Source organism: Alligator sinensis, unplaced genomic scaffold, assembly GCF_000455745.1.
Source record: "Alligator sinensis unplaced genomic scaffold, ASM45574v1 scaffold231_1, whole genome shotgun sequence".
Taxonomy (NCBI): domain Eukaryota; kingdom Metazoa; phylum Chordata; order Crocodylia; family Alligatoridae; genus Alligator; species Alligator sinensis.
The window spans coordinates 1,162,598-1,183,798 of NW_005842003.1; the positions used below are offsets into that span (position 1 = coordinate 1,162,598).

Consider the following 21,201-nt stretch of genomic DNA (forward strand, 5'->3'; position numbering starts at 1 on the left):
CTACATCAAACAGCATGTTTTTAGGAATCTTGACTGACAACTGGACTGGAAAAATGAAAGAAATGATGCAGGTGGGATTTTCAGAAGCACTCACTGGCTGCATCCAGATGTGTAGGCTCAAAACAGCTCGAAAAAAGTGGAAAGGTGCATGCAAGAGGTGCATGCACCAGCAGACATGGAGGCTTGGTCCTCTCTTTAAGTTGTCTCCCAGCTCTAGCACACTGGGAGCTGGGAGGACCAAGGAAAGGGCAATTTGCTTGAAGTGTGGTAATTTGCTCCCTACCAAGGTGCACATGCAGAGGCAAGCACTGCGGTAAAAAGTAGTGGCACAAATTTGTGCTGCTACTATTTTTGCTGCTGCAAGTGCCTACCCCTGCATGTGGGGACGTTTCCACTGGGTGCATCTACACATGTTATAAGCACAGAGTAATAAATTCCAGTGCATATCACACCAGAGTTTATTGCTCCCAGGTGCCACATTTGCATGTGGACCCAGGACCGCAATGCATTGAGCCAGGTCAGAGCAGCTCCAGCTGGCATGGGACCCAGGGGACCAACCTGGGGCTGCTCTGACCTAGCTCAACATGCTATGGAGGTGCTGGCTAGAGCACAAGGATGCTTCAGTGCAGGGCTAGCTAGCCCCCACACGGAAGCATGCTTGTGCCCCAGACCGCCGGGTCAGTGTCTACACATGCACTGCTGCAGAATAAAAAGTCTGCAGCAGGATAGTAGTTATATTTAAAAGTACTAATCTACATCAGATTTAATTAGTTTCTTGCAGCCTAATAGGGCCACATGTGTAGATGCTGAGACTTTACTGCAGAGCTAATTAGGCAGCTCTGCAGTCAATGTCTCTTGTAGATGTGCCCATGTGGACCTAAGCTGCTTCCATTAAAGATTAATGGCAAAGCTCATGCTAACATCAGTATGGGCAAAATCCTATTTTATTATCTTATCAAAACTATGAATGAGTGTGCAAAAAACCCCCCATTATTAAATGGTAGCAGAGATTTCTTGATGTCTGTTTAAATTAGATCATGAGAAATTCTGGAATATAATGTGAAATGATGATATACCACGATCAGCCAAGAACTTGCGTTTGGAACCTAAGACAAAAGTTGGAATAAAAACTAGACCAAAGACATCTGGCTATGTAGTTATGTGATTTTCAGAAAAGTTGTTAATCAGGAAGCTTATGAATAACAATTATTCTGTAAAGAGCCAAAATTATTATTTGAAGACAGGAGAAAAAACCCCAGAAATGTATGTACTATAATGGGGGGATTTTTTAATTAATTTAATTATTTACTCTATGCAAGCTGAGTATGGTTTGCACTCTTTTCATACTGATTTATCTCCTTCAAGCACAAAACTAAAGATAGTACCGGTAAGCTGCTTCTCTTATTTTAAACCAACAGGTACTGAGATAATAAAGACACTTTGAACATTTTTTATCACAATCGTTACTAGTAGGGTGAATAGACAATATGACACTAGTGAAAGAGCAATGAGTCTGGCCAAAGCAGAATAACTATACAGATATTGGCTAATGGAAAGCAGCAAATCTCAGAGCAGCAAAGGCCATGACAATTGGAACATGGCTCATTAACTGTGTGTGGGTTTTTATAAGAAATGCTGATATCTGTGTTCCCTCTGACCAAAAAGAATCTGCGCTGCAGCAACCTCATGACTTGTTTCATTGCATTGCTTATAGACCACCTGCTGCTTAATATGCTACAGCTGATGATGCTTTAACAATTTGCTAGAAGCCAGGACTAGACAGGGAAGAACTCAGCCACTCATTTGAGCTTCAATCCATATTACTGAAAAATCAGCAGGTGATGTGACTAAAGAAGATAAGGATGATGTAGTCAGTAATGAAACTCCTTCCAGAATTCCACATCGAAAGCTCAACATATCAGCAGAAATCAATGTGCTAGGTGAGCTAAATGGTTTCTGTGCAGGACAAAACTAACTTAGGTATGCTGGAAATAAACAAAGGAATGACAACCATAACACTAACAAAGATGTGATCAAATGAAGATTAATGACTCTTTCAAATGTTTCATTTATGGATGTAAATATGGCTTGCTTTTAAATGGAAATATGTGGATGTACAATTTTGGTTCTGCAAATTTTTAGACATTATTGAGATTGAAAATGAATCAGAGTTTAAATGTAAGATTTTTAATTCTTGCATTTAAGAAGACTGAAAAGATTCTGCTTAGCTTGTTTGTTTGATATCTGTTTGGTATTGCAAAAAGAGCTCCTAATTTCTGTTTTTAAGAGGCTCTGAAAACAGGAGGAAAGTACCTTTTTGGCATGAACAGAGAATGAGTGAGAAGAAAACATTCTATATTACAGAAAATAGGTAAGTTGTATTATTAAGTGTATGGTATATTAAATGTGATAAGAAATTGAGTTTCTGCTTTCATTTTTGTGAATGTTTGAAGTCTGTGCATGTGTGTGCGCATGTGTACATGTGTGTGATGTGGGTAAGAAGGACTTCAAGGATGCCTTTCCTGCTTGGAATATCTCCCCCAGAATAGTTTTGGTGTGCCTGATGTCAATTTTTACCCCAACATTTATTCACATAACAGAATCATTTTAACCAGGGTACTTTCCTGAGAAACAAGGATCCCAGTCCCAACTCCACTGAGTATTTAGGTTTTTATTCCTCGCAACAAATATCTTTAACAGGATAGATTGAAAGACATTTATCTCAAAGGAGTCTCTAGTGTGCACATTCTTCTGACAGGTCTCAGAGAGGGTAGGGACAGAAGTTACACATAAACTAGTTGAAGCCATCAGAAACTAGTTTAAAACTGTAATAGAAGAGAAGTTCAGTGCACATAACCAGTTTCAAAATGACTAAAAATGGTTTAAGATAAACCTGATTCAAGGTAGTATAAGATTTAACTAATTTGGGTCAAACCGGTTTATGAAACATCTGTCCCAGGCCCCTTCCTGGTTCAAGTTAAATCACAGTCCCCCAGCATCCCAGAATTTTCTCCAGCCCTGGTCTGGGTTGTGCTGTGCTGTCTGCTCCAGCAGTGATGGGTTGAGGTGGGGAGAGGCAGGGACTGGCCCCTGCCCCCCGCTCCTCCCCAGCAAACCCCAGCTGGGGTCTGGGGCCAGGGAGAGGAGTTACACTTCCCTTCCCCCGACTCCAAAGCTGCCCTGCCTTGCTAAAAACGTATTGCTGGCTGTGACTGTGGACTACAAATCTCAGAGGCACCTGGAGGCAGGAAGAAGTGATGAGCAAACCTGCAGAGTTTTGCTGTTGTGAGTCTGGACTGCAAGTCCCAGAGATCACAGGGGCAGCAGGAAAATGAAGCAACCATTGATGTCTATGTACCAGAGAGCCGTGCTCTAGCACCACCCAGCTTCTGGACTGAGCCACTACAGGTATGTGACTGCATTTCCTAAATCAAAATTGAATGTCTGACCAGTTGCTTCTCAATTTAATCTCTGCATTTTAGACTAGCCTGCAAAGACTGAATCAATTCAGCCTCAGGGTTTTTGACTGCCTGTACTCATCTGGAGAGATCTAGATTCAGATTTCTATTCCAAATGAGGCAGAGAAGACATTCTCTCTCAAATCAAGTAAGTTATCTACCCACTGGGCATAAATGAACAATCAGCAGGGTAACCAGATTCTGCATACTTAGAATGCCTACCGAATCAAACACTGCAGGAAACAGGAAGCATCATATGCTATTCTAGTGTAAAATATGTGATGAGATTAAGTTCTGCTTGTACTCTCTCTGCCTTAAGCCAAACACAATCCACTTATTATGCTGAGTGCAGAATATTGGCATTTTGATTCATAGTTTCTAGTAGCAGTTCCTCTGGTAGAGTCCTTTTCCTGAAAATTCAATGCTATTTTACCTCAGATTAAACAAAATACAAGATATGAAATATTCAAGGAACAAGATCAAATCAGAAATTATCTTAAAGTAGTACAAGAAAGAAATTATCAAATCATGAGGGATCAGATCACAGACTCGCTTATCCCACTGATTTGTTATTTTTGCAGTGGTGGTTGTAAATGATCAATCTGCAGTTGTATAGTTTGAAACAGATTTTTTAAACAATCAAATATATGGTTTGCAAAGTTTAATTGTTTTATATGGCCAGGAAAACACAAGTTTAAAGAAAAAAATTATACTTCCAACTTTTGGAAAAAATCTGTACTAATACAGAAACTGGTGTCCCTATTAATCTCTATTTTGGAAGCATATATTTTACGGGCTATAGCATTGCAAGAGTTTGGTTTGTATGACAAGAGGACAAAACTTCTGGATTAGATAAAGAGTTCAAATTTAGAATTCATTAATTCTGCGTGTTAAATAGGCTTTTCTGTACCATTTTAAAAGCTGAAAGAACAATATATACAACTGGAAATTTGTTGCCAAGACTTAATATTGATGGCCTATGTTAAAACAGAAGAACTCTGCTTCATTTAGGTGTGCTTGTGGGATCTTTCTTTCTGTGTTCTCATGCCCCTTTTTCCTCCTTCCCTATCCCCAATTTTTAATTTATGCTGGACTAGACTCTGCCTCTACATTTAAAGCTCCATAAATTATCTATTAGAGGAGAAGCACCTAAATGCAGAATGCCTCCCAGGTTAATGAAAGAAGTATAGCTCCCTTTTACAGAAATCAGCTTAATGCTCCTCACATATACTATAAGGAAGTGTGCATGATGTGACAGAGATATTCCTTGCCTCTCACCCTGTGAGGCACTAGGCAGTCCTCAAAGGAATAGTGAAATAGTCCCTGCATTTTTGTCTGATTCTTACGTAAGTCATGCAAAGATGTGTTGGGGGGACGGTTCTGAAACCTTCCCTCCCTTTATCCATATGGAAGAGCATGACAGAATTATTTTCTTTAATGTATATTTGACCAGTCTTCTAGAATGCATATTTTCATTTAGAGATCAAGAGTTAGGTGAAAAGGGAGGAGGTACCTAATGACAGAAGATTCTGTTAAAATTAACATATGAATTAAATGTTAATTCTACAAATGAGGATTCAATACATTTATCTAATGCTGCTGTTTTTTGGTAACTTAAAATTTGCATTCTCTAATTGCCGTTTCTAATGGCCTGTAAAGAAGCAGAGCAAGAAGAACACTCATTTTGTTTGGTTATTTATTTTAACCTGGATTTGCTGAGTTGTGAAGAATGAAATTCAGTCCTTCAAAATCAATATATCTACCATATAAGTCATGTCTGCTAGAAACAATAACATTATTAAATAAATGAAGTCTAAAAATAAAAGAACAGAGTATAATATTGTACTCTATCATTATTGAGGATAATATGCAGAATATTCAAACGTGGATAAAAGATAGAATTTTTATTGTAATCACCAAAATAAATATGCTTGCAGAAGAAACATATAGACAAGATATGCATGCCTGATGTTGAAGAAAAGCATGTTGTGCCTAATACACTGGAGAAATTGTTCAAGAACAGTTCATCCATGTAAAAATCTGACCGCTGTTATGCTGCCAAGGTCAATGAGACCTAGGCTGATCTGCTAAGTAAGTGCAGGTCATACAAGTTAAAGCTGCCTGAAGGCAACTTTAACTCTGTCCAATTTTTCTGGAGCTTTTTCTAAAAATGGGATAATGTAATTTCTTCTTAAAAAAAAAAAAAAAACTGATCCCCTCACAACTGGCATTTTTTATAACAGGTAAAGTATATTTTCATGATCTATGGCAGAAACATATTATTCAAACAAATAAGCTGTTATTATGATGCAAAAAATAAAAACAATATGTACCCTATAAAGACCACAGAGTCATCTTACTTTATTATATACTGCTAATTAATAAACAGTTATAGAAACATGCACAACTTCAACAGTAAGTACTTAAAGCTTTGTCTCATTTGTTTTGCAACTGCAACCAAAATAACAATCTGTCCTTACTTTAAATATGTTTTTTCTTCTTAAGAAAATAGAATTTGGCTATTTTAACTATGGATGTAAAATCTCTAATGATTTCTAGCCTCACAACACAAGCTTAGTCAACATCTGGCATAAAGTTATACACTCAAAAGACTTAGTCTTGACTGACTACGTTTAGGCATGGTGCCAGAGGAAATGGTGAGTCACTCTGAATTGCATCAATCTGATTATTGTTATATCAGCAGAAGCTTTTATTTTTGTACCCCTTTCCTTAACATCCACAATCTGATGTTAAACAATGACTGAAACTCCTACCAGATTATTATAGCTAACAAAATAACCCAATGGGGGGGGGGGGGGGGGGGCCCTTGTTTTTTTTTTTTTCGATAATACTAATTGTATATACTAAACAGGAATAATAAGAAACAATACTTAGATGAAGAGATCTCTCAGCATATTGTCTTTATTGGTAAAAACTCCACTGAACTGTTTGACTTTCAGTTGAGATGACTCAGCTACCAAGCAGCAGTGAATGCTTACCACAATGAACTCAACAGAACAAAATGGCTGGACAGTCTTTTGACATAGTTCATTAGTGAGTGACTCTCTCTAAAATCCTGAATGTTATTACTACTACCACCATTGCTCTCTGTTAAAAGGCAATCAGACTTTTTGCTGTTAAGAAAATAGATAAAATAGATAAAAACCTCACATTTATATTTACCATAAGCCAAACTCCATTGTTTCTGGAAAGGTTCACAGGGTACGTATCACTTAATAGGAAACCCAATATTTAACTCAGTCACACAAGAAAACCTAGGGAACTCGGTTTACACATAGGCTATTGGAATCATATTGATAGTAAACATTCTTCCTAGAGCAATATCACAGTAACTTAAAGGGAAAAGACCAGATGTAATGAAGGATACTAGAGCGGGACTTAAATTATGCATTAAGTCTAAATATTGTGATCCTGAAAATCCTTTCAATAGCCTAGAGGCTAATACAATCCATAGATATACTAAACTTGTGATCTTAACCTCCAACCATCTGAAAATTCTACTTCTGTACATTATCAGAAGTACCCCATATTAGAAGAAGCCTGCAGAACATGCCTAGAACAATTTTGGGCTCCATACAAAACCTTAGGCAGCCTTTTCTCTTAAAATGGGACTTGTGTTGGGAGTATTTCTATTGCTCTTTCATATGCAAGACTCATGTTTAGTGAACTTAATGAAGAAGTGAGAGGCTCATACTCAATTTTCTCAGCTGCCCAACGAAACACTTCCTTCCTCCCAGGGGAGTACCCTTACCATCTCACTAGTGATTCCCAATTGGGGAGCTATACCATCCTGGGGTTTTGTGAGCTCCTTTTAAGGGTGCCATGGGGTGCTGTACAAGGATAGGTTATCCATTGTACATACTGCCCCTCCCCCCACACTTCCCAACCAAAGCTATGCCACTGTTCTGCAAGGCTCTTAAATGACAGTGTGCTGGAAAAATCAAGATACAATGGACCAAAACCAGGATGAGGGCCAGTATAATTCTAAATCATACTGGTTTAGAACTTGAAGTTGGAGGGGGAAGAGAATATTAATATCTGGGTTTATGTTCCTAAGGCCTGGGCACTGTCTTTATTTTATCTAATGATGGTTTAAAATAAAATGCATGAACCATTCATAAAGAAAGAACTAGAACTCCAGAGAGTTGTTCACATGCTTCACATGGTTTTCTTGCCTACTTGTAATCTGTGGCTCAGTTTCCACAGGAGAAGTAGAGTTTGGCCCCATTCAAACAAGCCCATAGGCTAGTGGTTACGATGATCTCCTGGATGGTGGATGAGGACAAACTGAGTTTCTTCAGACTGGTGATTAAATTAAGCCCTATTATGTACTTACAGATGAAGTGTTCTGATGACTAGGTATAGAAGAAGTCATGGGAGGTGTCCTCCTCTGATTTAAAAGAAAAGAAAAAAAATTTGGTTCTTTAAAAGACTGCCTATTTTGAGAAGAGATTTTAAGGCTGTAGAGCCTGAGTTGCTTGCCCCTCTCTACAGTCTTAACCTCTACAGTGAGGTTTCTAGAAATAGGATTCAAGACTCATCCCTGTCATCAGTATTTTCTATTGGTTAGCTCTAAGAAGCTGCACATGGAATATACTGATTTTAGATAGTTCCCTGATCAGTGTGTTATTTGTTTCAAATATAAATCTGAAGCTCTTGAATTTCTCCACATGCTCTATACAGACCTCAGGTATATAATGCAGAATGCGGGATTCCCACTTGTGGTCTAAGAACTTAAGTGTTAGGAGGCTTTATCCTTAATTGGATCTAGCTCCAAATGATTAATGCCTTAATTAGAAGGTTGTTTTAATATCACTAATGCCAACTTTCCTTCACAGGTTGAAGGAAAGGACACACTGAATGACAATAAAATGCAAACTCTGCAATGTGTAGTATACCTCTCAAGTAGAAACATAAGGAAAAATAATAATTTTAAAATGGCCAACTTCCATATGCAAGCATAGAAATGGATAATCTTAGGAACTGAATTTTGCCTATTTAATTTTGGGCTACTGTAATTCTGATAGAACTTAGACAATTAAGTTAAATTTCTACAAAATATCTGCATCCAGCCACCATCTCCTTCCCTGTGGAAAAATAGAAAAAAAGGCACTCTTCCTTCTTATTTCTGATGAAGAGTCTGTTGTGAACACCACTTTTCCCATCACAAGAGGTAATAGAACCTTGTATACTAAATCAAGGCATTGACAAGTGCTGGTTAAAAGGCTTACTGGGGAGGGGGGTGTAATTCTGAGGAAAAAAAAATACTATTTTTCATTTTAAATTTTTATTTGTTTTACAGGAGTTATGCACTAGTAACTAACACTGGGTGCATCCACATATGCAATTAATGTGAAGCAATAAACTCCAAAGCAGTTCAAGCTGGTGTAAATTACTCCCAGGCACAGTGTCTTCATGTGCACCCAGGACAGCAGCAATTTTAGCTGGAGTGGAGCAGGCCCCTGACTGACTGGACTGACCAGGAGCAATTTACATCATCAGTCAGTGTCTACATGTGTGTTTCAGCAGAGTTACTTAATCTGTCATAAGATAGTACTCTGTCTGACATTACTATATTATACTGGAGTTAATTAGTATAATTAGTTTCCCAAGCCCTAAGACCAGCACACATGTAGATGTTGATTCTTTACTGTGGAGCTAATTAATCTACTCTGTAGTAAAGCATATGTCTAAATGCACCTACAGATACAGAAGTTATTTTTTAATCGGCCATCCAGATCACTAGTTGCTGATCTCTCCTGATACAGCCCCTGTATGCTAGAATCTTTGACAAATCACTTGAGTCAAAATCCATCAGCAGATTCTTGTCATTTGTAGATTGTAAGGATGGAAGGGACCTTGGAAGATCATCAGGTCCAGCTCGCTGCATCAAGCAGGAAAGATAACGGGTCAAGTAACCCCAGCAAGGTGACCATCCAGTCTCCTCTTGAAGATTTCCAGAGTAGGTGACTGCACCACATCTAGAAGGAGCTTATTCCTCAGTCTGGGCACCCTGACTGTGAATAAGTTTTTCCTAATGTTGAAACGGTCTTCCAGGAGTTTGTGGCCATTAGTTAACCTTGCAACAGATTTATAGTATAGGCCAGATATATCACAACCTACAGATATTTATCAACAGCCTAAAATAATTGGGTTCACGACATTTCGATATGCAACTTAAATGAAAATTATATACAACATTGAGATTTGAGCACAGTCTGAAATAGCACTGGAGCCAAACTTTTGGGTTAAATGTTGGTAACTTAACTCCCACAAAAAAAACAAAACAAAAACAAGAGGTAAACCTAGTTGGAATAGGTATTATGTTTAATTTTGACAACAAGGCCATTGTTTTCATTATAAGGAGTGGAACTTATAATAGAAAAGGGCATACAGTTTACTGTGTACTTTAAAATCTTTAAACTTTAAAATCTTTAAAATTTAAAGTCTTTAAAATTTGGTAATGTGTAACCAGTACCAAGGACCATTACCAAGTACAAATTTAGTCTGCTAATTGAGTCCTGACATACAAATCCTAAATGCAAACACATTCTTTCTAACCCTGTTAAATAAGTATTATTCTAAACCTTTTAGGGACATTTCCCAGGCATACTACAGGTTCATGAATGTCAGTGAATACACCACACTTACATGATGAGATTACCCACCATATGTTAGAGAACATATGTCTATCTCAGATTTGGCCCTCAGCCAGAGTAAATCCAAACTGCCACTTTTAAGAATTTATAAGATGTCTTTCTAATTTAAACAGTATGATGGTGAATAACTTGGAGAACACTGATCACATTATATTAGTACCTGTGGTCCAACAGTTATTTCAGTACAGTACATTACTTGAGATACCCAAATGTGTTTGTTTTATCTGAATACAAAGATTTTAAACATTAAGAGTGTCTGTAGGGCTTCTTGTTGCCATTTTGAATTTGCTCTTGAGATAGTGTAAGTCTCTGAAGCTATTTTTTAATGGTTAAAAACTTCATTTTTTATTCAAACGGCATTTTTGATTATAGCAATGCTCAAATATGCTGTTTGAACTGAAAATGAATCCTTTAAATATATAAAACACCTATGGCCCACTCTGTCCATACATGAGCCTCAGCTCCAAAAAATCAGCTGAAAAGTACCTTTCACAGGATGAAAAGAAGAAAGTAGATGGTGCCATCAAACCACACTTCATTTATTTCTACATAGTACATGATGGCAATAACAATGGAAGCAAACACTGGAGATAATCTCAATCTTAATTACTGCAAAAAAAAAGGATTTTAGTCACAAGTGTAAGGCAAATAAAAGTATAATAGTAATTAGATATTAACATTATAAATATGTTTGCAATATGTAGCACAACAGAGGCCCAGTGTTGATTAGCATTTAAAGCAGTGGTTCCCAACCTTTTTTAGGCTCAAGGCATCCCTCAGAAAATGAGCATGACAGCTCTTGGCTTTCACTAGTTTCTTTGATTGTGGAAAAGTAATAGAGCAATTCTCTTGTTGCAAAGAACTTAGAAAGACTACAGAAGGTCAGATGTTTTTGACTCTATAAAATTCTATTTGAAAACTCTGGGTTTATCTTGTAATTTGTGTGTAGGTGTTTATACACATAAAGTGCTAATATAGTGTGGCACCTTTAAAAGATCTCATATCCTGGTTGAGAATTATTGGTATACAGGTTCACAGAGGCTATTACAAGATCCAGTTTGATCTCCTGTATATAAGCCTTTAGATTCACCTTATTATCCCTGTTTTAAGCCCAATAATGGTTGTTTAGCTACAATAGATCTTCCACAATGGCATCCAGTCTTGACATAAACTCAACTAAAAATACAAAACGCACAACTTCCTTTGGTAGATTGTTCCAGGGGTTAGCATCCTTCACTATTAATATATGTGCATTATTTATTAAATATATTTGTCTGGCTTCAGCTTCCAGAAACTTGTTCTCACTGGGGGCATCTTCACATTGCCCTAAACCGACATAGCAACGCACTACGTTGCCATATGGTGCTCTACAGTGATGTAGCGATTACATGCATCTACACGTGATCACCAGCTATGTTGCCATAGCAGGACACTGCCATAGCACTGCTACAGCACCGCAGCAGTGAAATCTACCCATGTACAGTATGCACAGCACAGTAACCACCTGTATTGCAGTGTGCTTTAGTATTTCCAAAAGGAAGTACTAAATCATAGCACCGTAGCAATGTCACCATATGGAGATGTGTAGACGCACCCACAATGTGTTTTTTTTTCATCTAGAGCCCTTTAGTTCTCAGTATTTTCTCCCTGTGAAGGTACTTCTATCCTGTAGTCAAGCCATTTCTAAATCTTCTTTCTGATAAACTAAACAGATGGAGTTCTTTACGTCTCTCACTTTAAGACATGTTATTCATCCATTGAATCATTTTTGTGACTTTTCAGGAACTTCTCCAATTTTTCAATATCCTTTTTAAAAATATGGAGAACTATATATGGTATTTCAATACTTCAGTCTCCCCAGTGCCATATACAGAATTAAAATCACCTCATTACTCCTACTCTCCACTCTACTGTTTACATATGTAAAGAGCTACTTAGCAATTTTGCCACAACATGACAGTCAACACACAGGTTGAGTTTCAAGTGACTGCTTTCTTAAATATAGGCCCTAATTTTATAGTTATGCCTGAAGTTTTTGTTCCTAGATGTATAAATTTGCATTGGGCTCTGCTTCCCTATTTCTAATACTAGGACTATTATTAATGCTACTCAAATAATGCAGTATGTTTATAAAGAAAGTCCTGCTTCAAAAATATAACCATTATACTTACTTTCTGAATGGCTGTGACATTATACTCTTACCAGTATAAAGGATCAGTAACTGGTCTATTTCTGTAACAGAACAGAAATTTGGCACACAAAATTGGTCTATACAATTAACGAAGAAGTTTGGCACACACAAACTGCTTTAAAAATGGTGGAACTCAGTCTAAGAGTCTCCCTCCCCACCAAAGGGTGAATGTATGCTGTATTCATTACCAATCTAAACTATGCCACTTATAGCAAACTGTGTAACTTAGATCAATTCTGCCTCAAGCTTCTGCATGTCTGTACTTACACTAACTGATTGAGTGGTGTTTTGTCTAGAAGTAGAAGTTTCCTGCATTGTTCTGCAAGATGGATTCCTCCTCTCCCCCACCACCCTGCCTCTTCATATGCACACTACTGCTTAAATAAAAGGCATTAATATTAACCCCCATTCATATTGTCAGAGTTTGGGGAATAGAGCCATAAGACAGCAGAAAGATTCTCTTAGTGTTCGTCCCTATTAGTAGGTGCTGGAACCCTGTAGGGAGCTTCAGGTTAATTGCTACTGACTCACTAGGAGAGCCATGGCTCATTAGACTCCACGCTGAATATAAAGGAGATGGGAGTAACTTACTGAGAGATGGCCTAAAGGTCTGCAAGGGCCTTGTTACGCAGTAATTTTGGGTGGCTCCTGGAGCTCTTAACCACATATTAACACCTTACAGTGGTTTTAAGCAGCTGTTATACTCCATCATAATTCATCCTGTAGTTGTTATTATTAAACTTACATTTTAATAGTTAGTTATTAGTAAATGTATACATGTTAAGTTATACGTTATAAACTTATGTTAGTTAAGTTATTATTAAACTTATAAATGTTGAACTTTGGCCGATTCTTCGTTAACAAATACTTCCTGAATATCTATTTAAAATATAGAGAAAATATCTAGAATTTAAATACAAGTTTAAATATAATTTATTTGTTTTGTTTTTATATGAGTTTGCCCTTAAGTGCAGTCAATGGCTGCATCCCCATGAGTGAGAACGTGTGTTTCCCCAGGGACAAGTAGCAGTGGTACCAGGTATACACCTTGTACCACTGCTACTTGTCCCCGGGGAATGCCCATGTCATGCTCAGTCTGGTGTGCAGCAGGTACCACAGCTGGGATAAGGGGAGCTGGGCCCAGCAACTGTACTAGCCCTAGCAGCCTTACCTAGGGTCCTGGGGGCCTCAGGAAGCTGCAGCTACAGTGCTCTTGCAGCAGAGAGCCTGGCCCACAGCCAAAGCATGGCTCGAACTGCTCAGGCTCTGGTTTTGGTTGTTGTACAATGCTGTTACATGTGCTGCCCCACCTTTTGTTTTTACCCCAGAATCTCCTGGGGTCAAAAACCCGCTCCCCCATGCTGCAAAGTACCAGCATGGGAAATGCCTGCATGTGTAGTCTGTGGCACCACATACCGCATGTCTGCGCTCATCTGGATGAAGCCAATGGTGCTATGTCAAGTTACACTAATTAAAGTCTCACCTATCAATATTAAAGTAAAAATGGCCTCAGTTAACATAATATAGAAAATCTGTATACAGATTTAACTGGATTTGGATCCAAAAACTGGGTTTGTCTCATTATAAAAATGGAGATAAATTAAAGATCTATGTTTGGATGTAAAATACTGCATGGTTGCATAGTGTTCTGAATCTGTTCATCTTTCCTTTTGTTTCTGTTTCAGCTGAAATTGAAATATAAAGCATGCAGACATAAAAGAAAAAAAAAAGAGAGGATTTAAAGAGCTCCTTAAAACTCAAGATAGAAATTAAATACATAAAGTAATGCTAAATCATGTGGGGAGAATGCTCACATTTTCTGGTAGAGAATAGAAGGGTATAATGAACAATTAATAAAAGTAATAATCTATAAATTAATAGGTTAAATAGCCCAATAATATCCAGATAAATGGTCCTATAGTATACCAACAGAAACACAAGACCTATAAAAGCGGAAAATGAACATGTTATTTAGTGGATAGTTACTATACTACAGGGAACAATCCAGCAGTGGCAAGGAATGGACCAGATGACCTAATAGCTCTTTTTCTATTCCTATTTTATACCTGGTAAATAATGAGCTCAACCATTTAAGGTCAGTAGCTTTAATTACTTACAGGTTTGAGGCTTTAGGCTTGTTTACATGTTCTGTGCAGACTAGGATCATCTAGAAAACGTTTTTATATATTATTTATATATTGAATGTTTAATACATCATTTTATTACAACCCAGAGTATCACCAAGCTGTGATATAGAACTATTTCACCAGCACAAGTCTGTATTGCGGCTTTGTTTTTGTATCCCTGCCAGGTTAATAAGCTGCATAATACCTTATCATCATGAGGTGATGGCAACATTCACAAGAGACTGAATACTTGAGTATTTTGCCATCTACTATGCTCCAAGCCAAATAATTTCCTTTAATATCACAATGATTAAATGTTGACTGCAAAACCTTCTACAATGTTAAAAAAACAAAGTAACAAAAATCTCACATGCATCGGAACACAACCAGCTTTATCTAAAACTGAGATGGATTGTGGAAGTCTGTATTGTGAAAGACATGCCATAAGCTGATCAGTAAAATAGTATAGAATCAATCCTTAAGATACTCAGCACCCCCTTCTCCCCACAATCCATAATGCATCTGGATTTTAAAATGGGTTGACAAATATTATAAGTGCTAATGATATTTTTAATTATGCAGACTACAATGATATAGATACTTCAGAACGTTTATTATTGGGTGTGATATCAGGAAAGAATATTTTCTTAGCTGTGTGTATATAATATGTGCTACAGCTTAGATATGGTCTGATTTCTTTTCCCACCCTGTGCTGGGAACATCTTGGTTGAAGTATAGCTGGTCAAAGCATGTTTGCAACTCTTCCTGAATTTTTTTAATGAAAAAAAAAAGTTGCTGATTTGCTACAATTTCATAGATTGGCCATTTCTTTTGTTCCAGAACCTCAGTATTACCTGCAAGTTCTACATTTTTACTAGCTTTTCTGAATAGTCCAAAACTGACCTACTCTAAAATTGGAGTATCAATCTCAATGGTCCAATCAGGTATACAAAACCCTATGATCCACTATTTTTGAAGTACAGAACAGAGCAAATTTAACTGTAAATTATACAAAGGAAATCCTAGGGTTTTTTCCCACTTTGGTCTTAGTCCTACACAGACACACTTAACTATACCATGGTCAGTATTTAGATTGAAATCAATGTAATATTTATCTCACATGGTTTTATTTTCCAGAATTGGTGCCTTGCACAGTACTTGTTTAAACAAGAAATTATTTTGGCCTTTTATTTCAATGTTACACACAAAAAATAAAGAGGCTTTGTAGGTATAACAACACCCATTTTTGGTAAGTTTTTTTCATGAAAACATCTGCTTGTTTAAAAGTATAGAAAGTCACTTTCTTTAAAAATGTGTTTACATAATGAAGCAATTAATGAAACATTTTTTCTGCTTTAAGTTGTAATTATTTTTAGCTGGCTGAACTTAACCTTTAATTGGATGTAGCATGTAAATAATTTAAAATGCTGGATTTATGACACTTTAAAATGTTATTGTAGAAAAAATGTTAGGTACTATCATAGTATAAATATAAAATGCCTTTTCCTTTTTCTTCAGCTGAAGAATCTCATTTATTATAATTAATGCCACAAAGTTTCCTTTGTTGAAGTCATTTTCACATTGGTGATTATACTGTTGTCATATAATTATCTACAGTCGTTTCTTTTATTTCATGTGACAATTAAAAAAATTAAAAAGCTGCAGCTGTGCTGGCTAATATACATTTCTGAAATGCCTGCAGCAGGCTTGGGATTTTTCAACTTATTAAAAATCAAACTGTAATGCAAGGCTGGTTTTCAGAAGCACTTGGATGCATCTTAACTAATATATCATTTGTGATGCTTCTTCTTCATTTAAACTCATGCCCAGTAGTCAAATAGAACAGAATGCCATTTCTGCTGGAAAGATATAAAAAAAATATATATATATTGTGACTACACCTACAAGGGTGACTCATCATTGTCTCAATTACAGCATTAGTTATTTCTTCATGCATAACAAAAAACTAATTATATATTTTAAGCTACCAAAACATCTAGCAAAATGACCTGTATTTTGGGATGGTGATAGTGTCCCTATAGCTAAAGCTGAGACTAGTTTGTGGTTTAACAGACAGGTTTTTTAAGAATGGTAAAATCTCCATTCTTGTTCAGAATGGAGGATGAGCATGTTTTTTTGGAAATCAGCATAGAAATAAAAATGAAAGGAATTAGTTCATCATTTAGGCTACTCATGTCAATGAGTAGCCTGAGACTTTGCAAATTTGTTTCATGGGAGCTAAACTAAAATTTGCTTACAAACAACAGATCTCCTTGATCTCCTTGAAACAAATAATGAAAATTAATCTGGGATAATGGACTAAGGTGTGGGTACCATCCTCTTGGAACTCCTCCATTTAATTGGTTTTAAAATCAATAGGACTGGTCAAGGAGCAAATTTTAGCCTAACTGAATTTTCTTTTCCTTAGAAAAGGTTTCCTAACTTTGTTTTTTCTCTTAATGATGACAAGTAATCTCCATTAAAAAAACAAAACAGACACACAACTTTTTAAATTAAAAAAATTATATAAGTAGATATTGAAATGAACATAATTTAAAGATGAGCTGGACTCCAAAACAGAATCATCATATTTCTATCTGTGGCAGCATGATGCCACCATGTTCCTTACAAAGATTAATATTTTGCTACCTGAATTGCTGATTAATCATTGATTAATAGTTTACTAACCACTTTAATTAAGGCATAATTTTTATTCTAATGCTGTAATCAATTGTTTCTATTCAGGAGCTACTTGTCAAGAAGATACTTTCTTCTATTATTTTGGTCATTTTTAAGCCTTAAAAATAAAGCATGTTCATTCTCACTCTTTTATTTCCTTGACGGTATACTGAGGTGGGTAGAAATATGATGCACTGTTCAGCAACAAGTCTTCTGCATGATTAAACAAAAGCTAAGGTCTCAGTTAAAATCTTCTAACCTAGGAAAATGGTAACTTAAACATTGAAGAGGAAGCCCAAGTTTCATGAAGGATTCAGAGCTAAATTAAAAGAGCTAAACTAAAATTTACTAGCAGACAAATGGTCAGGTAGCAAATTTTAACCTAATAAGCCATGTTTCCTTTCCTTATAGGTTGTTTCTTCACTTCTTAAATGATGACAAGTATCTCCATAAAAAAAAAAAATCAGGTAGCTGATCAGAGCGCTCTTCCTTTTCAACAAGGGAAAATGAATTCAAGCTAATATCATATATATTAAAGAGGATTAGGGAAGGGTAGAAAACAGAATTTGATTCTCACTTTGTTTCCTACAATACAAGGACAGCAAAGTTACATTTCAACCTGTGGAATTATACTGGTATAAACAGATTTTATATTGATATTAGACCTCACAACATTTTTCAGAATCATTACAAAATGATCTTTACTATAAACTTTATAACTGATCTTTACCATGAAAACTGTAAGAAAATTAAAGGTTGATAATAGTCAACCAGAGTCTGTTGTTCCATATACAGTGATATATTTCACCATATTCCTTTGAGGAAAGTAATTTAAATTATTTCCATACTAGTGGGCATGTCTACATGTTCATTAATGTGCCATAGTTACTATGCAAAAAGCTTAGTACTTGTTTAACCAAGTACTAAATCAATGTGCAGTAACTCATGCTACTACACAGTAGCACCGGTACATGGGTTTTTAGCGATGCTTACTGTGCAGTAGCCTAATACTACTGCCCAGAGGCATATTAGCATGGGTTTTGCCCAGCACGCTATTGCACAGTGTTATTAGGCTATTGTGCAGTTAGCATCTTATGTAGACATGCCCACTTGTACAGTAAACTGAGGCAAAGATCACAGAATTAGCTGCAGGTTGAGTTGGTAACTTAATATCTCAGTTCAAATCCTCTCTGTACACAAAAAATATAGGCCAGACACTTATGTCACGTCAAATGACAAAGCTCCATTGAAATCAGCACAGGATGTGATCCTGTCAAAAAAGATTAATCAATTTGCAATGTATTTAATAAAACTGGATTTAAAGCAAATTTTAAAAATGATCTTGTTAAGGAATTTAAGCATGTACAAATATAGCAATAGTTATTCCATAACTAAAGCTCTAATGCATGATGAGAATGTAGCAAATTTTTAGTTGTCAAAGTTTAATTTTAATGATTTTCTTGCGTGATTTTTAAAAATATTTATATAAACCTGTTTCCGTATCAGCTACATACTATTTTTTAAATTCAGCACCGAATAAGAAAGCCAAGAAAAGAAAAATGCTGGCACTCCCAGTGAATTATTAAAAATAATATTAATAAACCTGTAACTGTAGCACGTCATCGTTCTCAGCATTGAAACACAGGTATTGTAGGTTTAAAAGACATCTGTATTACACACAGTGCCTGGTTTTCCAAGGTGCTAAGTACCCGTGACTTACTGAAGTCATCAGCAATGTACACTATGCCAGGGGAGTAAAAGGTATACTGTTTCAGAGCAGACAGCTAATAATAATGATCATGGATGAAAGACAAAAAGGTATGACATTTAAGGTGCACCTACATATGCATTTAAGTGCAACTAAATTTAATGTGCATGAAGAAATTTTTGGCAAGTGTCTACAGCTGCAGGGACTTGGCACTAAAGCTAGTCCCAAGTCCCTGGACTTGGCACTATAGTTAGTCCCAAGTCTCTGCAACCCTGGCACGTGCCCCTGTGGCCACCAGGGGAGATGCAGCATCTGGCCACATGGCTGCCAGCACCCGGCAATCATCTGGGATACTCTGATCGCTAACTAGCCCCTTCTCTGCCCAGGAGCTGCATGCCCAGTGCAGGGGCATCATGCGGCAGCTCTCTCCTTGTCCTCCCTGCCAACACCCAGGACCACTCTCAGGACATGCACATGGGTGAAACATAAAAACGTTATTACCCTCACAACATCTATCCCCATCCCTCTCCCCTCAACAAACAGAACACCCTCTCCCTCTCCATCCCCTCAACCAACAGAGCCCCTCCTCCACCCACCGTAAAACCCCGCTTACAAGCAGGAAACTATATACAAGGGGAAAATTATATACAATATTTTGGATCTTCAAGCCCAGAGTGGTGGGACATGGGGGAGGCCTAGGGAGCAGGACCCCAGGGAAGGTGCCTTAGCACCCCAACCCCTGGATATTCTCTAGGGCTGGGCCCAGGCCAGCCCCCTAGTGGCAGGACAAACCTGGCACTAAAGTTAGTGTTGGGTTATGTCTACATGTGCGTAAATGCATATTAACTAATCATGCCTAAATTTGATACCTGAATTTGCATTTAGGCACCATTAGCCTAAGTTAATATGTGTTAAGGGCACACACATGTAGATGCATGCCCCATAATGTACATTAAATTAGATTAATGCACATTAACGCATCTCGTGTACATGCACCCGCAGTGAAAATGGCATTTCATGACACAAGACTCAGTATGCCATGAGCAAGATTGCTTTGGCCAGATGTGAAACAAGTGCCTCCTGTTATACTGGGTCATCCAGGTGTTCTCTAAAATCCTCTACCAAGATTTCCTTTGAAATTAATACACTTAATATAATATCTCGCTGAATATGCTTCTCTCTCTCGCTATTTCTATTACACACACCCCCTCCCACCCAGACCCAAAACCACAGCTTTTGGAGCCATAAGATAATGGCAGAATCTAAACATTCATTTAAAAGAAAAAAAATATATTTATAGATGTAGGACACTTACATAAGGGGACTGTGCTCCGACGTGCTAGAAATCCAGTGCCTCAGAGCAGACTTGATTAAGTCTGCGCAAGCATGTAAATTGCCACATGCTGGCAGCCTCATGTGTCACGTATATCAGTGGTGCAGCACGTCAGCACTGAGAAAATGGTTGCAGTGCACTATTAACTAAAACATGTTCGATGTGCTTTAGTTCAAAGTGCACCGCTGCCATATTCTTAGCACTGACATGTGCTGCACCACTGATACACTTGTTCCTGATGTAGTGCTGTGCAGGCTGGGGGCTATCCGGGCAACATCTCTGCAGAAAAGGTCCTGGGGGTTACGATAAGCTGAATATGAGCCAGCAGTGTGCCCTTGTTGCCAAAAAGGCTAACAGCATCCTGGGCTTGATTGCTAGGTGTGTTGCCGAAAGGTCAAGGGAAGTGATTATTCCCCTCTCTTCAGCATTGCTGAAGACACATCTGGAGTACTGTGTTCAGTTTTGGGGGCCCCATTACAAAAAGAAAGTGGACAAATTGGAGAAAGTCTAGCAGGTGCAACACAAATGGTGAGGGGACTAGGGGACATAACTATGAGGACAGCCTGAAGGAACCGGGCTTATTTAGTCTAAAGAAGTGAAGACTGAGGTGGGATTTAATAGCACCCTTCAACTACCTGAAGGAGAGTTTGAAAGACGATGGAGCTAGACTGTTCAAAGTAGTGGCAGATGACAGAACAAGGAGTGAACGTTTCAAGTTGAAGGAAGGGAAGTTTAGGTTAGATATTAGGAAGAATTTTCTCATTTGGAGGACAGTAAAACACTGTAACAAATTCCCCAGAGAGGTGGTGGACCTTGGAGGTTTTCAAGACCTGGATAAACAAAGCTTTGGCTGGGATGATCTAGTTGGGGATGGTCCTGCTTTGAGCAGGTGGTTGGACTAGATGACCTCCTGAGATCCCTTCCAAACTTAATTTTCTATGATTCTATGATCCTGAGAGAGAGTTGTCATATATTAGGTTAAAAATCATCTCATTAATGTAATGAATATACCTTCCGTAAATGGGA

General features: G+C 37.5%; 1 protein-coding gene across 7 annotated transcripts in view; it reads right to left on the reverse strand.

Annotated features, from left to right (window-relative positions):
• Window positions 1–21,201, reverse strand: part of PCDH7 (protocadherin 7) — a 401,051-nt gene that overhangs the window by 174,102 nt on the left and 205,748 nt on the right. Inside the window, exon 3 of one of the 7 annotated variants that reach the window (XM_025201798.1) lies at window positions 7,816–7,869. The exons of the other annotated variants lie outside the window; for them this stretch is intronic. Within the exon in view, the coding sequence (XP_025057583.1) occupies window positions 7,835–7,869 (35 nt within the window). The 3' untranslated portion in view covers window positions 7,816–7,834. Of the gene's footprint in view, window positions 1–7,815; window positions 7,870–21,201 lie in introns of those variants that run through there. 7 annotated transcript variants of the gene reach the window in all.